At 46.5% G+C, this 17,319-nt stretch overlaps 1 protein-coding gene across 1 annotated transcript; it reads right to left on the reverse strand.

Annotated features, from left to right (window-relative positions):
* Positions 1-2,436: 2,436 nt before the first annotated feature.
* LOC134396159 (uncharacterized) lies at positions 2,437-14,546 on the reverse strand. Its single transcript, XM_063122553.1, has 4 exons — positions 14,429-14,546; positions 10,432-11,398; positions 8,297-8,429; positions 2,437-4,631 (listed from the first exon to the last, which is right to left on the reverse strand). Exons 2-4 carry the CDS (start codon positions 11,206-11,208, stop codon positions 3,436-3,438), a joined length of 2,106 nt encoding a protein of 701 aa, XP_062978623.1. The 5' UTR covers positions 11,209-11,398; positions 14,429-14,546; the 3' UTR covers positions 2,437-3,435.
* Positions 14,547-17,319: the final 2,773 nt, after the last annotated feature.

A 17,319-nucleotide genomic window follows, 5' to 3' on the forward strand; every position in this document is an offset into this window, starting at 1 on the left:
CAGCAAAGCGGGTGGGTGAAGGGCACATGTATTGTCCCAAGCCTTAAACCTGTGAAGACTCTGGAAGTCAAAGTCCTAGAAAGGCTGTGGAAATTTGCTACATGTGGAGAACTAAGACCTGCATCAGAGTTCCTTCTCCTGTACTCACTGGTTAATTCAGTTAGGTTGGTGAGCACATGAGACACAGCCTTTTCGGTGGTGGCCCCAGATTTATAGAACTCCCTGGCAATTGACATTCACTTGGCCCCTATAGTGGGCCTTAAAAGGGTATCTTTTTACTGCTGCATTTCCTTAAGAAAATTGATGACTGTGTGTCATCTAAAGCAGTTTTCTCGTAGATCCATTTTGCTGAGTCTACTGTACATTTACCCAACCTGCCCTAATGTACTATAGTTTCATTCACTTTGTGGGGGCTTGGCCCTGAAAACCGGCTCATGAATATTGGGAATAAATGAAATATTGCTCTGAAATGGAAGAAGTAAAAAATGGTGATTAGACTGTTCACAGGATGTTGGTTATTCTATGCATTTTGATATCTGAAAGCATATAAGGCAGCCTTCCTCAACCTGGGGCGCTCCAGATGTGTTGGACTACAACTCCCAGAATGCCCCAGCAGGCTGGGGCATTCTGGGAGATGCAGTCCAACACATCTGGAGCGCCCCAGGTTGAGGAAGGCTGATGTAAGGAAACAAAAAATAGCAAAAAATCATGTACTTACTATGTTCTGGTACTGAAATTGTGTTTTATAGGTTCATGCCTTTTGTAAGGCACCTTGGTAAAAAAAATTGTTCTGAAAGGTGACCTAAAAATATTTAATTAAAATAGATACTAACCAAAGAGAATTGCTTCATGTATTTTTTTTTTAACTTACACAAAAAGCGTCTGCGAAAATTGCTGCAAAATTAGTTTCTTCCCCAGCAACACAGGCCAGAACAGATCATGATAAATAGCGGGGATTCTTTCTTTATAGCATCTTTGTGCCACTCTCCAGTCCGGAACGCACCTAGAGTGGCTTACAAAAATCAGTAATAAGTCCATGTGCCCAAGCATACAAGCTAAAAAACATGACCCCAAAGTGAAAGAGATTGGGGGAAAGGAGGGGCCCCAGTTCTTGAGGTTACCAAATATTTAGAGTGCAACTGGAAACACTTCAAAGAAAAGGGGAGCCAAAGGTTGACGGTGTCTCAGCCCAGCTGATGGAGTGGCCCCTGCTTACCTTCATAGAATACCAGAGTTGGAAGGGGACTCTAAGGCCATCGAGTCCAACCCCCTGCTCAATGCAGGAATCCACCCTACAGCATACCTGCCAGATGCTTGTCCAGCTGCCTCTTGAAGGCCTCTAGTGTGGGAGAACCCACAACCTCCCTAGGTAAACTGGTTCCATTGTCATACTGCTCTAACAGTCAGGAAGTTTTTCCTGATGTCCAGACGGAATCTGGTTTCCTGTAACTTCAGCCCATTATTCCGTGTCCTGCACTCTGGGATGATCGAGAAGAGATCCTGGCCCTCCACGGTGTGACAACCTTTCAAGTATTTGAGGAGTGCTATCATCTCACCTCAACCTTCTCTTCTCCAGGCTAAACATGCCCATTTCTTTCAGTCTCTCTGCATAGGGCTTTGTTTCCAAACCCCTGAACACCGTGGTTGCCCTCTGAAAGCACTCCTTCCTTCCCTCTGTTGCAGCCTGATGGAATGACTGTTGCTGTATGGCAACCGAGGGAGGGAAAAAAGCCAGATGGAGCTGGCTTTTTTTACCAGAGCAGCTGACGGAGCTAGTATCAGTTGAATCCATAAGCAAATGGAGAAAAATAAATTATACAAAAGATGCTCACTACCATATCAAAACAGCCAAGCTACATGAGGGAAGAATGAAGCGGATAAAATGAAATACCTTTTATGGATTATTCAATGAGAAACAGTGTGGTGTAGTGGTTAGAGTGTAGGACTGGGATTTGGGAGATCTGAGTTCTAGTCCCCTCTTGGCAATGGAAGCTCACAGACTCTCAGCCCAGCCTACCTCACAGGGTTATAAGGATAAAATGGAGAGGAGGAGGAGGACCAGGTAAGCCATCTTGGATTCCTTGTGAAAGGAAAAAAGGCAGGATATAAATGCAATAATTAAAGCAAACAGCTATATAGTAATAAATCAACACATTCACTGATATGCGAGACACAGTATTCTTTATATTATTCTTTATTATTATTATTTTATTTACAATATTTATATACTGCTCCCCATTGAAAATTTCGGAGCGGCGTACAAGGTAAAATGAAAATAAAAACAGAATAAAACACTTGAAACAGATTTTAAAAGAAGCAAATACAGTGACTCATGGCTGGACATTAAGGAAAGGCTTCCCGGAATAATGATGTTTTCAGGAGGCGCTGAAAGGAGTACAAAGTTGGCGCCTGCCTGACCTCCAGAGGCAGGGAATTCCACAGGAGGGGGGCCACCACGCTGAAGGCTCTTCCCCTGGTGGACTCCAATCGGAGGATGGGTCTATGTGGGACCACCAGGAGCAGACTCTCGGATGACCTCAGTGACCGGGCAGGTTGGTAGGAGAGAAGGCACTCCCTCGGCTATCCTGGTCCCAAGTTGTTTAGGGCTTTATACACAGGTACAAGAACTTTAAACCTGGCCCAGTAGCGAATAGGCAGCCAGTGCAGTTCCCTCAGCAGAGGAGTTGCACGCTGGAAAGGGGCAGCTCCAGACAACAGCCGAGCTGCAGCGTTCTGCACTAGCTCCAGCTTCTGGATTTATCACAGATTTATATATATTGAACAGTGTAATGTACATTCAAGCATCCACAAAAATATCTGCTGACTTTACAATGGACTGCAAATTTAGAACCTCTTGTTATAGATGTGGTGCAGGATTCTACCTTTTTGGATTCTACCCACCTGTATTCCAGCACGTAACGGCCCGTTTTCTGAGCCTGCAAACGTAGCAATTAGGAATTTTATTTAACTATTAAATGGTGTTTGCATACAAAACGCACAGAAGTTGGGTTTTTTTTTTTAACCCACCCCACCCCGCAAAAAACCCTCACAAAACTGATCCTTCATCTTCCAAGCTACATAAATACTTGGAAGAGAAATCTGAAAACCATGGTGGGGGTGGAAATAAGGAGGAGAAGAGTCCACGTCACACTTTGCTTGTGTGATGGAGAACGTCATGTGTTTGCAGGGCAGGTGGCACCAAGGGCCACACCTGGGGAAAACAAGCAGTTTCCCCCACCCCCATCTGTGACATCCATCGTGAGCATGAGAAACCTACACGCATAGGTCTGTGTGTGTGTGTGTGGGCAGCATGGGGGTCCAGGTTAGGCATGGTCAGGCACCGGCTCCGGGCCCACCGTCAAGAGAACCACATGTCTTGCCGAAAGAGGCGAGGGCTGCTATTCTGGAGGCTGGAGACAGGCAGTAGCTGCTGCATCACGACGGGGCCTTCTGTCTTCCTTTCTCCTTCCTGCTGCTCTTCTTGCCCTTCGCCTTGCCCTCCGGAGCCAGCGGGGAGGGAAAGCCGCCGGCCCTCGCTTTGCCCATGTCCCCTTGCAGCAGCACCAGCTCGTGCTGCTTCCTCAGATGGTGAATCATGCCTGAGTTGGTGAGGTGCCCAATCACCTTCCCACGGCTGACCTGCTTCCTGCAGAGGAGGCACTCCCCCCACCGGGGGTCGTACATTTGGCGGAAGTACTTCCACACCTCCGAGGTGCGGGGGGCCCCGCCCGGCCTCCTCCCAGGTGTGGGGCGAGGGGCGTGAGGGGGGCGTGGCATCGGGTCAACAGGCTCCGCCTCCCCCATCATTAAAACTTGTATGGAAACTCCACCACGGCCGCAGTAGCTTCTGCTGCTCAGCGCGGCTGGAACAACAATCGCGGAGCTTGGAGTGGAGTTTTCCAAGTTGAAGCCCTCCTCGCCCCGGAGCTCATCCTGAGCGGCGGGGGATAACCCCACGAGGGCGATTTCCCCCGAATCCTGTTCCCCCTCGACAAAGTCCTCCTGCAGAATTCTGGGTAAGGAAGACTGGTCCACCACGGCCTCTGGCTTGGCCTGGGAAGTGGTGGCCCCGGCGCCCATAAAGAGCGCACGCCGCATGAGTCTCTTCCGCTCTGCCACGGCGCCACCCAGTTTGGGCATCAGGCAGGGATAAGGTTTCTCTCTGACGTGAATTCTCTCGTGCGTCGCCAGGGATCGGGCCTGAAGGAAACCTTTGCCACATTTGGGACACTTGTACGGCTTCTCCCCGGTCTGGCTGCCGTCCCGGACCGCCAGGCGGGAGCCGTCGTTACCGTTTCTCTGGGAGACCGAGCGCCGCTGCGGCTTCTCGCCGGCGTGAATGAGCTCGTGCGCTCGGAGGTTTGACCTCCAGCGGAAGCTCTTCCCACAGTGACCACAGTGGGTTCTGTGGGAGCCTCTGGCTCCTTCCTGATCAGCACAGCCTTCGACCGTAGGGAAAGCGCCGCCCGTGCTCTCCTCTGGCTCCGGCCCCCACTTGCCCTCCGGTCCCTGCTGACTCCCGAGCCACGTTCCCTCCTCGCAACACTCGAACGCGCCGCCTCTTTCCGGCAAGGGGCCCTCAGCTGCCCCCGGCTCAGAACTGCCCTGGGGAAGGTGATCCTGCTGCTGACCTGCAACGACAAAGAAAGCGATCCATGGCCACCTCTGGGTCTCTTTCCAACGAGAGGAAGAAATGAAAAGACGGAGGACGGAGAGAAGCGGCTCCTTCTCACGTGTATCGGCAGCCTTTTGTTTTGTTTTTCCCATTATATATTTTTATTAAGTTTCAAACTGAGACTCAATCCAGACAAGACGGAGGTACTGTTAGCGGGTGGTTCATCTGTCCGGCGAGGTAATGTTTGCCCTGTTCTGGACGGGGTTGCACTCTCCCTAAAGGATCAGATCCGTAGTTTGGGGGTGCTCTTGGATCCAGAGCTGTCACTTGAGGCACAGGTGAACTCAGTGGCAAAGAACACCTTTTATCAGCTTAGGCTGATATACCAACTGCGCCCTTATCTGGACAGAGATAGCTTAGCTACAGTTATCCATGCTCTGATAACCTCTCGTTTGGATTACTGCAATGCGTTATACGTGGGGCTGCCTTTGAAAACGGTCTGGAAGCTTCAGCTGGTACAAAACAGGGCAGCACGGTTACTAACAGGGACTGGCCGGCGAGATCACATTATGCCAGTCCTTTTCCAGCTTCATTGTCTGCCAGTCCAGGTCCGGGCCCAATTCAAAGTGCTGGTATTGACATTTAAAGCCCTAAACGGTTTGGGGCCAGGTTATCTGAAGGAACGCCTCCTCCCATATGTACCTACCCGGACCTTAAGATCATCTACAGGGGTCCTTCTCCGTGAGCCCCTGCCAAAGGAAGTGAGGCAGGTGGCTAGGAGGAGGAGGGCTTTCTCTGCTGTGGCACCCCGGTTGTGGGATGAGCTCCCCAGAGAGGTCCGCCTGGTGCCTACACTGTACTCCTTTCGTCGCCAGCTGAAGACCTTTTTATTCTCTCAGTATTTTAACACTTAATTTTAACTTAAATTTAAATTTTACTGTTTTAAACTCTGTATCTTTATTTTATATCAATTTTGCTGCGTGGTTTTTATCCTGGTTGTGCTTTTTATACTGTATTTTGTATTTGTGCTTTTAAGCTGTTGGTTGTTTTATTATGGTTTTAATTTTTGTGAACCGCCCAGAGAGCTTCGGCTATTGGGCGGTATAAAAATGTAATAAAATAAATAAATAAATAAATAAATAAATATAAATACACACACACACACACACACACACACCAAACTTACAAAATACAGTAAAAAAATACAACCAAAAATTTTACCAGAAGTACTTTCTTTTCAAGCGTCACCTTTTATCCCTCTACCCTGTCCCCTCCCCCACCCCTGCCCGTCTCACATAGATTTCCCCTATTTTTCTTTCTAGGGTGGTTTATCATTTTTCTTTATCTCTTCCATTTTGTTTTGTGAGGTATTTATATATAACCCTACTTCTTTTTCAGGAGTCCCAGAGAGTCCTATAAGCTTCTGCCAAAGTTGTTCTATTCTTTTCTTTCTTTATATATTCTATATATTTTTGCCAATCCTTCTTAAAATTATCTCTTTGCTTTATTCCTCTTTGAAATGGTAACTTCTGTGTCTATTTTTCACTAATTGCTATTTCCCAAATTTTCCTTTTCCACATGGCTACTGTCAGCATCCTTTCCGTCTTCCAATTTTTTGCTATTAGTTGCCTTGCAGCTGTCAGGATATATATCCTATTAGCATTTTTTCTCTTATCTTTTTATTTTCTTTGACAAAAATATTCAATTTTGTGACACACTCTGAGCCAGGACTGTCAAACCTTTTTCAGGCCAAGAGACTTTTTACAGTTTCGGAGAAGCCCTCAGGCAAAAGGGGGTGGGGCAAAATACCACCATCATTATTATGATGATGATGATGATGATGCCCCATAGCCGAAGCTCTCTGGGCAGTTTATAAACGTTAAAAACAGTGAACGTTAAAAACATATACACAAAATTTAAAACCATCAAAAGCATAAAATACAAACAATAACAGACAATATCTATTCTGGGGTCAGTTAAAAAACTCAGAGAAAAGGCTTGACCTGGCGCCGAAAAGATAACAATGTTGGCGCCAGGCGAGCCTCATTGGGGAGATTGTTCCATAATTGAGGGGCCACCACTGAAAAGGCCCTGTCTCTTGTTGCCACACTCTGAGCCTCTCTCCAAGTAGGCACCCGGAGGAGGACCTTAGAGGTTGAGCATAGTACATGGCTAGGTTCATGTTTTCCCCCAACATGAAACCTTACTTTATTTCAAAATAAAATGATGACATAAAGGCAACAAAGAAGGATATATGCAAGAGGCCCACCTGGCACCAACACTGTTATCTTTTCGGTGCCAGGTCAAGGGGCTGGAGCATCTCCCCTATGAGGGAAGGTTACATCAATTGGGATTGTTTAGCTTGCAAACAAGGAGGCTGAGGGGAGACATGAGAGAGGTGTACAAAATTATGCACGGTGTGGAGAATGTGGATAAGGAGACCTTTTTCTCCCTCTCTCAAAATACTAGAACCCAATGGGGTCGTCCCATGAAGCTGATTGGTGGGAGATCCAGGACAAATAAGAGGAAGGACTTCTTCACACAGCGCAGAGTTAAATTCTGGAACTCACTACCACAGTATGTAGTGATGGCCACCAATTTGGATGGCTTTAAAAGGGGGTTAGATAAATTCCTGGAGGCGAAGGCTATCAATGGCTACTAGCCCTGATGGTTGTGTGCTATCTCCAGTATTCGAGGCAGTAAGCCTGGGTGCACCAGTTACTGGCGAACATGGGTGGGAGGGTGCTGTTGCAACATGTCCTGCCTTGTTGGTCCCTGGCCGACGGCTGGTTGGCCACTGTGTGAACAGAGTTCTGGACTAGATGGACCCTCGGTCTGATCCAGCAGGGCTCTTCTTATGTTCTTAATTGCAGCACTTTGAATCGAGCCTGGACTGGCAACCAGTACAGCTGGAAAAGTACTGGCGTACTGTGAAATCACTGGCCAGTCCCCGTTACTAACAATTTTGCCTCCTGGTTTTGTACCAGTTTATTTATTTATTTATTTATTTATTTATTACATTTATATACCGCCCCACAGCCAAAGCTCTCTGGGCGGTTTACAACAATTAAAAATAGTAAACATTAAAAGTATAAAAATTTTTAAAAAACATAAAAACAGTATAAAAACAACAGTATCCATTTAAAAACAACAATTCTGGGGCCCATTAAAAACAAACTTAATGTTGTTAAATGCTGTTAAAATGCCTGGGAAAAGAGAAAAGTCTTGACCTTTTGCCGAAAAGATAACAACGTTGGCGCTAGGCGAGCCTCATTGGGAAGATCATTCCACAGTCGGGGGGCCACCACTGAGAAGGCCCTCTCCCTTGTTGCCATCCTCCGAGCTTCCCTCGGAGTAGGCACTCGGAGGAGGACCTTAGATGTTGAGTGCAGTGTACGGGTAGGTTCATGTCGGGAGAGGCGTTCCATCAGGTATTGCGGTCCCAAGCCATGTACCAGTTGAAGTTCCCGGACTGCTTTCAAAGGCAGCCCCACATATAACACATTGAAGTAATCTGACAACAGGTTATCAGGGCATGGATAACTGTAGCTAGGCTATCTCTTTACCACTATGCCACTGGTGGTTGAAAACAATTAGAGAAAAGCTATTGCTAAAAGGGTGAAGTTGTGGGGTTTTTTAAGTGTCATAACATCCAGAAATATGGACGCCACTCAACCTTACCCAATGAGCTGGCCTCTTCCTCTTGCTCCTGCCTGGAACCCTTCCCCAGCTGCTTTGGCCAGACATCGGGCGGTAGATCCTGACCTCCCTCGGAAGGATTCACAGCCGACGGCACCTCCAGAGACCACGACTCCTGGAATGGCAACGAGAACACCACGCAGGGTGAGCAACACTCTCAGTTATGCTGAAACTTAAGACCTCCTCCTCAATGGAGAATTCACATAAGGATGGCTGGGTCCAGGTTTGGGGGCGCTGGGCAGAAGACTCAAAATGTACACACACTGGACCACATTTGTGGTCAGCTGAGTGGGTCGGCCTAGGGGTCATATCCCTTCTCGCCGGGGAACTGTGGCAAGCATCAGCTGTGGTTGCCAACCAAGCTGAACACACATTAGGAGACCGTGTGGCGTAGCAGTGTGTAGAGATGTGAAGGCCCAGAAAAAAAATCTGATTTTGTGGGGGGGGGACAGTTTCCCCCCATTTTTTTCAAAGCCTTTTCCCCCCCCAAAAATTGAAAAAAATGAAGGAAAAATGGATTATGGAATGTTTTATTTTAGCATGATGAATAAAATGTTGTAGACAAACCTCTCCAAATGATTTCTAAAAACTATGTACAAAATCAGATTATTACAATTTCTGTGCACCAAGGACAAGCAAGTCCTAGGTTGCAAACTGAGACTACAACTCTCAAATGCAAAAAGAAAGATGCACTTCTGCCTCTAGGGGGCAGCACTGCCACTGAAGCAGAGGCTGAAACCGATAGTGATGGCTACAGCTCGGAAAATGAGTCTGATTAAATTCTATGCATATTCATTGAGTCTTGGTCCCCTCTATTTCTCAGTTCTTTTTATGGAAATGGATACTTTATGCCTGCTTGACACTGTAGAGGAGTAGCAAATTTTATTTGTTACTAATGTTTATGGTTTCTTCTGTTTGTTTGTTTGTTTGTTAGTTTGAATTGTTTTTTGCCTGCTCCTCATAAACTGGCAAAGCCAAAGAGGTTCCATACAGTTCAGGTGTTCCTAACAGTTCAGGAGCTTGTAGCTCCATTTGTTACCAAAAAAACCTTAAAAATTTAAAAAAGGAAATTTAATTTGTAATAATTGTTTGAATACACTGTACTTTTAATATGCCAAATGTGATAATTTTATGCCAAACCAACTTGGACATAATTACATTTTATGTTCCTAAAGTAACAAAGTGACTTTCAACCTGTAAAAAGTGCTAATATTGCATTTTTTCAATTCCCCCCAAAGTTTCAGTTCCCCCACCCCTGGAAAAAGATGGGGGGGCAGTTTTTTCCCCCCATGGCTTCAAAATGTCTGGAAATTTTACATCTCTAGCAGTGTGTCCTATTTTACACAAGACAGTCCTCTGTTTAAAGGCCTGTCCAGTCCAAACCTGTTGAAAGATAAAAGACCCATAAGCAGGGAGGAAATGCAGAAGGCCTTGAAGTCGCCCATCCTCAGAGCTCACTGCTGTGAAGGCGGCCACATCAGCAGCTCCCAAAAAGAGAACCAAAGAGAACACCGATTTGCATAACATTTACATATGCTAATTGATAGGTAAGGATGCAAATTTAGAAACAATTGCTCTAATTTAAATAGAGCATCCAAAATAGCCGTGTGACGAGAAGCAAAATGCCTCAGGATGCTGAAACAAAGATTTTATTTGTTAAAAATAAAAGGCCTTTCACAAATAAAATCTTGGTTTCACCATCCTGAGACGTGGGTAAAATGTCAATAGAAATAGCGAACATTGCTCAGTCTCCTGTCCAGGTGCACATAAAGGCATAGTAAGAGCCATGTAGCATCAGATCAAGGGCCCATCTAGTCTTTATCTTTGTTGATAAAGTTGCCAACTTGCTGTCTGTGGGAACCCACAAGCAAGACATGATTATGAGAGTGCCCTCCTGCTACTGATGGGCAATTTTGAGGCCCTGGTCTCCATTCCCTCCCTTTTTAGGGTTGTTTATGCCTTTAGATTCAGTAGTCCCTGAATTAAAGGATGTCTTCAAATAGAGGACAGTGCTCTGTAAAATAGGACACATGGTCATCTTAGTTCACACCAATGCAGAGGCAGAAGTGGGGGGAATCAGCTGTCTCCTCAGCACCCCTCCCTCTGGGAGTCCTCACCTCTCCTTCCTCTTTCACCGTGCTCTGCTTCGCCAGGAACTCCTCGGCCAGGAGCACGGCCTGGGCGCAGGACTCCGGGCCCCGTTCCCTCACCCAGCCCTGCATTTCCTGGGGCAGGACGGTCAGGAACTGCTCCAGGATCAGCAGCTCCAGGATCTCCTCCTTCGAGTGCCTCTCAGCTCTCAGCCACCGGCAGCACAGTTCCCGCAGTCGGCCGTGGACGCCCCTCGGCCCCTCCGTGGCCTGGTAGCAGAACTGCCGGAAGTGCTGGCGCTGCCTCTCCCGCAAGATGGCCTCCCCTTCCAAGATGGCCGCCTTCACCTTCTCATAGTCTCCTCGGTCAAGGCCACTGAGGCCGCTGAAGGCCTGCTCGGCTTCTCCGTTGAGGGCCGGCAGGAGGAGGGCCACCCACTTGTCCCGAGGCCACCGGCACGCCGACGCCACTTGCTCGAAGGAGGCCAGGAAAGCCTTGGCGTCGTCCCAGGGCCTGGGCTCCTCAGGCGCCTGCGTGTTCCCCCATCCTGGGTGAGGGGCCTGCAGCGTCCGCAGGAACTCCTGCCACTGGGCGTCCCAACACTGTTGTGCCTGCAGTTCCTTTTTAATATATTGTGGAGATGATGCCGCCTGTAACTTTCCAATACTCTGTATATGTACAACTTGTGGGGTTTTTCTTCCCTCCAGGCCGGGCCACAATTTGACGGTGGGCGTACTCTGCTCCCTACTTTTCAGCTCCCCATCTTCCACAGACATGTTCCCCTCCACACTCAAAGTCTCCATTGCTCAGTTGCAAACCAAGGAGGACCTGTTCCGTCTCTTGAGGGATTTTCTGTAAACCGCCCAGAGAGCTTCGGCTATGGGGCGGTATATAAATGTAATGAATAAATAAAAAAATTCTTCGGGTCAAGTCACTCCTCGCTTTCAGTCCACAGATAGCTTCCCAAATGATAGCTCTCTAATAAATGTTAGGCTGGAGAAAGAAAAAATAGATATACATGATAAAATTCAGGAGGGAGCATTCCATCCTAGCTGAAGCAAGCAATATTTGTGCATTACATGCGCGGCTGAGGCGCTAGTTTTCAAGTTGGGGGAGCATTTAAACACTCTGGACCTGTTCAGACGTCACGCTAAGCCATGTAGTTAGGCCGCTAACCCTTTTGCAGCAAATGGTTAGTGAGCGCGTTTAAACTGTGGTTATGTAGGACGACCCTATGGAAAGGAGGACAGGGCTCCTGCATCTTTAACAGTTGTATAGAAAAGGAAATTTCAGCAGGTGTCATTGGGATACATGCAGGGCCTGGTGAAATTCCCTCTTCATCACTACAGTTAAAGCTTCAGGAGCCCTGCCCTCTTTTGTATCTGGTCACTCTAGCTAAAGAGGGCAAGGCTGGTGCAGTTTTAATTGTTGTGAAGAGAGAATTTCACCAGGTGCTGCATGCCTACAAATGACACCTGCTGAAATTCCCTTTTCAATACAACTGTTCAAGATACAGGAGCCCTGTCCTCCTTTCCATAGGGTCATCCTAAGTTATGTAACCACCACGGTTAGGAATGGCTCACACAACACGCTAAGCCACAGTGGCTTAGCGTGTTGACCTGAACAGGATCTCTGAACGGTAACGTCCCAGGAGAATACTCTCAAAGTGTAGAGGATTTCCTAACAGCTGTCATTTGGTGGTTTACTGGCTTTTGGCACGGTTTTTCTCAATTTCTATAAGGTTCAAACACCTCAGTCTTAGTTACCGGCAGCAAGAACTTGAAGCCACAATAGGCTGGTGTTCTGGCCCTGCCCCTTCTGCCTTCAACTCTGCCCACCACTGGAAGCCAGCCTCTGAAATGGAAGGCAGCCCCGAGGCTGAAGTAGGTTCATCACTCCTGATATATATTTTGCTGGGAATTCTTGCACAGCCCTGTGGGGGCTGACTAGCACAGCCCTGCCCATGTTACAGACATGTTAACTGAGGCCGACAGCAACGGCTTTGGTCCCCATCTATTTACCATTCCACGGAGAGTGAATATCATGAGATGAACAACTTGTAGGGGTCAAAACTTGCAGTGGAGAACCCGGGCATGGTTTGGAAGAAGGGGGCAAGGATAAACCCTAATGGGTTGTGGTATTATTACTAGTAGTAGGATTACTGAAGAAAGAGACTGAAAGAACTGGGCATGTTTAGCCTGGAGAAGAGAAGATTGAGGGGAGACATGATAGCACTCTTCAAATACTTAAAAGGTTGTCACACAGAGGAGGGCCAGGATCTCTTCTCGATCCTCCCAGAGTGCAGGACACGGAATAACGGGCTCAAGATAAAGGAAGCCAGATTCCAGCTGGACATCAGGAAAAACTTCCTGACTGTTAGAGCAGTGCGACAATGGAATCAGTTACCTAGGGAGGTTGTGGGCTCACCCACACTAGAGGCCTTCAAGAGGCAGCTGGACAAGCATCTGTCGGGGATGCTTTAAGGTAGATTCCTGCATTGAGCAGGGGGTTGGACTCGATGGCCTTGTAGGCCCCTTCCAACTCTGCTATTCTATGATTCTACTGGTAGTAGACCACAACTCCCATAATCCCATATCATTGGCCATGCTGGCTGAGGCTGATAGTGGTTGTAGTCCAAAACATCTGGAAGGTCCCAGGTTTGCCCATCAGTAGAGTTTTAAAGTTTGGGAGAGAGATGTTACTGGGTGTTCTCCATCCATCCTATTATTTCTCTGTTGTGGCACCTCGGTTGTGGAATACCCTCCCCTTGGAGGCCTGCCTGGCGCTGACGCTGGCTTCATTTCGGCGCCAAGTTAAAACATGGCTCTTTATCAAAGGCTTTGAAGGCTAAATTATCCATGGTTACACAGAGTTTGAACTGCTTTTATTGCTTTTAAAACATTTCTACTGATTTTAATTGGATAATGATTTAATATGTTTTTATCTGTGCATATTATTTATGTTTATCATAGAATCATAGAATAGCAGAGTTGGAAGGGACCTACAAGGCCATCGAGTCCAACCAGTTTACATTGTTCTGGTTTTATCTGTACGCCACCCTGAGATCCTAGCGATATAGGGCGGGATACAAATGTTTTAATAAACAAAAAAATATATAATTATTTGGCAATTCTGCTTCAAGTCCACCCATGTGACAGTTTGAGCTCTCTTCCACAATGTCATTCTCTCTCTGTCACCTAGTCATCGTCTCTCAGTAGCAAGCTCGATGGAGTACAATGAGACTTACTCCTAGGTAATAATTTATAGTAGCTGTCCCTCACCTGATGCCCTCCGGGGTTCCAGAATTTTATCTATTCATTAAAACATTTGTATCCTGCCCTATATCATTGGGATCTCAGGGTGGCCTACAGATTAAAAAAGCAATTTAAACTGTCTAAGACAAGAAATAATGTACGCAGCTAAAAAACATATTTAACTATTAACAAGCTAAGACCAGTAGAAAAATTAAAAGCAATTAAAAACAATAAATGGCAGGTGTTTCGGCTTGCTCACTTACCAGGAAGCAAGTCCCATTGAATTCAACGGGGTTTACTTCAGAGTAGACACATACAGAATTACAAGGGCAGTCTGAAGAAAACCTCCTGGATTCTTCTTAAGACTTGCAAACTGCAGCTTTATTATCCCTAGGTAGTTTATTTATTTATTTATTTATTTATTTATTACATTTCTATACCGCCCAATAGCCGGAGCTCTCTGGGCGGTTCACAAAAATTAAAAACATTCAAAGTATAAAACAACAGTATAAAACCATACTATAAAATACAATATAAAAGCTCAACCAGATCAAAACAGCAGCAATGCAAAATTACAAATTTAAAACACCAAGTTAAAGTTTATTTATAGACTGTTAAAATGCTGGGAGAATAAAAAGGTTGTCTCTCCAAAACCAGGTGTTGCTTACTACTCAGCCGGCGATTCTGGCGAACACGTTTTGTGACACGTGTGTTGGTCCTAACGAAGGCAATACTCGTGCCCTCCCTCGACCGCATCGCTTCAACTCACCTCTGTGTGTGCGTGCGTATGTGTCCGCGTGCACCCTGCTCCCTTGGCCGGGGAATCCGATCTTTGCAGCTCCGGTTTCGCCCCAAAACTGCAAAAAGGAAGAAGTGAAGTTTCCCCTCCAGAGACGATAAAAAGACGAGAGGAGGAGAGTCAGACAGGAAGTGGATTCTCTAGTCCGCTTACGACAAAGAGAAATGAAAGAAAATGCAACAGCCTTTTATTTCCGGTTCTGATGAAAATGCTGCATTTGCGGACACGAGTGATGGAGGCTTCCGACGAAACAGGCTCCCCTTTAGGGCAGCGCTTTTAAATGACCTTCTTCTCTGCGCCCCACGAACCCCCCCCCTCAAATTGTTTTGGTCACTGATAGCTTGTCTTCCCCCAGCCGGATGTCCTCCTAGATGTCCTAGACTACAACTCCCATCATTTCCAGCAAGCATGGATGGAGTGGCTGGGGATGATGGGGGCACCCAGCTGGGGGAAACTCAGGGGTTAGGCCCATCGAGGTATTTTTATGGTAGGGTATGGTGCCCTTGCCACTGCGGAGAGCTTCCAGATGTTTTGAACTTCAACTCCCATCAGCCCCAGCGAGCACTGCCAATAGTCAGAAATGATGGGAGTTGGAGTCCAAAACATCTGGAGGGTACCAGGCGATGAGCTTCAGCTGGGGAAACCCTAACGTGTTAAGGGTGTAATCCTATACAAGGCCCACGTTCATCCATTTCAGCCTGCCCACACTTTAAGAACAGCAGGAGAGACCCTTCTCATTTGCCCAACTGTTACAGCAGTTAGATGGGTAACCACAGGAGGAAGGGCCTTTTCTGATGTGGCCCCACACCTCTAGAATAACATACCATCTGGGGTCTGCCAGGTCCCATCACTGCAGGCTTTTAAGGAGGCCTTGAAAACTTACTTTATTCTGGCCTTCCCCTGGTTATGTTTTAGCAAGCTGGGTTGTTTAGGGTGACCATATGAAAAGGAGGACAGGGCTCCTGTATCTTTAACAGTTGTATTGAAAAGGGAATTTCTCTGCAGGTGTCATTTGTATATATGGAGAACCTGGTGAAATTTCCTCTTCATCACAACAGTTAAAGCTGCAGGTGCCCTGCCCTCTTTTCAATCTGGTCACTCTAGTATAGCTCCTGCAGAAGAGGGAATTTCACCAGGTCCTCCATATATATATATATATATATATATATATATGAATGATTGTGTTTTGACTGGTTTTCCCCCAGTTTGCATTTTTACCACTTTGAATACTGCATTGGTTTTTATTAGGTTTTATTGTTGTAAACTGCCTTGGGTGGGCTCCTGCCCTGAAAGGTGGCCAAGAAATGTTTTAATACTTGCTGGCTATGGAATGCTGGGGTGATAGGACTTCTTTTTCTGTCTAACCATGTATAGGATTGTGCCCATAAAGAAACTTTTTGCAGATAACATATTCAAATTCAACAGATGAAACTTTTCTCATCACTAGATATCTCTGTGTGTGTGTGTGTGTTGGATTCCTCTTCATCTTAAGGTATTTGAAAAGCTTGTTTTGTACTTTAGGGGGGTGGGGAGCGGTTAGAGAACGAGATATAAGCCTTCCAATGACACCGACCGAGCCTCTAACCTGTCTGCTGAGAACCTATATATTTCCACCTGCTCTTCTACTAGCTTCAATTGTGAACGGGAAGTTTTGTTAGAGAATCATGGGAACTGTAGCCCCTTGGAGGTTAGAATATATCTCCTTCCTTCCTCCGCTCCTAGTTCACAAATCTTGGCCGCTCAGGGAATCAGAGGTGAACTCTGTGATTTTAACCATTAGCTGTTGGAATCGGAATCCAGAACATCTTAGCCTTCCAGATGCGTTGGAATACAACTCCCACCCTGATGGGAGTTGTATTCCAACGCATCTGGAAGGAGGCAGGTTGAGAAGGGCTAATATATGTCAACTACTCATGGGTCTTAGGCTCCAGGTGTTATTATTATTATTATTATTATTTATTTATTTATATAGCACCATCAATGTACATGGTGCTGTACAGATTACACAGTAAATAGCAAGACCCTGCCGCATAGGCTTACAATCTAATAAAGTTGTAGTAAACAATAAGGAGGGAAAGAGAATGCAAACAGGCACAGGGAAGTGTAAACAGGCACCGGGTGGGGTGAAGCTAACAGTATAGAGTCAGAACAAACTCAATATTTAAAAGCTATAGGGAAAAGAAAAGTTTTCCCTATAGAAAAGAAAAGAAAAGAAAAGGTGTTGGACTGCAACTTCCATCATCCCCAGCCAGAAGGGGATGCGACCCAAATAATATTAACGTTCATAGCCAATAGGAACGTTTGCAAAAGCCCCCTCCCCTTCTCTCCAAGCTAATACGGGGACAACGTCACTGCGTACGCCACGCCCCCAATTGCGTCCCACCTCCGCCTTGCATGGTAAGGCAACAGAGCTCTGTCGCTTTAACCCTTAACGCTCCCTAACGCGTTTGGGCCAGGCAAGGTAAAGAGAAGAAGCCGCCTAGAGAGAGAGAGAGAGAGACAGAGAGAGAGAGAGGCGGGGAGAAGCTAGAAAACAGGCTGCCATTTCCATGAGAAAAAGAAATGGTCCCGAAACTTTCCTGCGACGTGTTCATTCTGTTCTTTTAAAGAAACCTTTTGGATTCTACAGTCCCTTTTGCGGGTGGAGAAAAATCAGTTTGCAACGTTGGTTTCGATGCTGCGCTGCAAGGCTAAAACCGCATTGCATAGAATCATTTTGTCGCTGTCCTTTGCAGCGTTTCCGCCTTCGAAGTTCATTTTGCGCCTTGCAAAACCCCGGGTGGTCTGGCCTGTGCCTTCCAGAAATACAGGCACTGCTTTGATTCTCCACTGCAGTCCGCTGTTTTGCGTGTTTCTCTCCA

This window comes from Elgaria multicarinata, chromosome 3 (genome assembly GCF_023053635.1).
Source record: "Elgaria multicarinata webbii isolate HBS135686 ecotype San Diego chromosome 3, rElgMul1.1.pri, whole genome shotgun sequence".
NCBI classification, from domain to species: domain Eukaryota; kingdom Metazoa; phylum Chordata; class Lepidosauria; order Squamata; family Anguidae; genus Elgaria; species Elgaria multicarinata.

What these genes read in the sequence shown, in the direction of transcription:
- LOC134396159 (XM_063122553.1), bottom strand. Translation starts at nt 11,208, where the DNA reads ATGGAGACTTTGAGTGTGGAGGGGAACATGTCTGTGGAAGATGGGGAG. An exon ending in CGGTGAAAGAGGAAGGAGAG is followed by an intron (nt 8,430 to 10,431) that starts GTGAGGACTCCC and finishes TTGCCATTCCAG; the next exon opens with GAGTCGTGGTCTCTGGAGGT. An exon ending in GGAAGAGGCCAGCTCATTGG is followed by an intron (nt 4,632 to 8,296) that starts GTAAGGTTGAGT and finishes TTGTCGTTGCAG; the next exon opens with GTCAGCAGCAGGATCACCTT.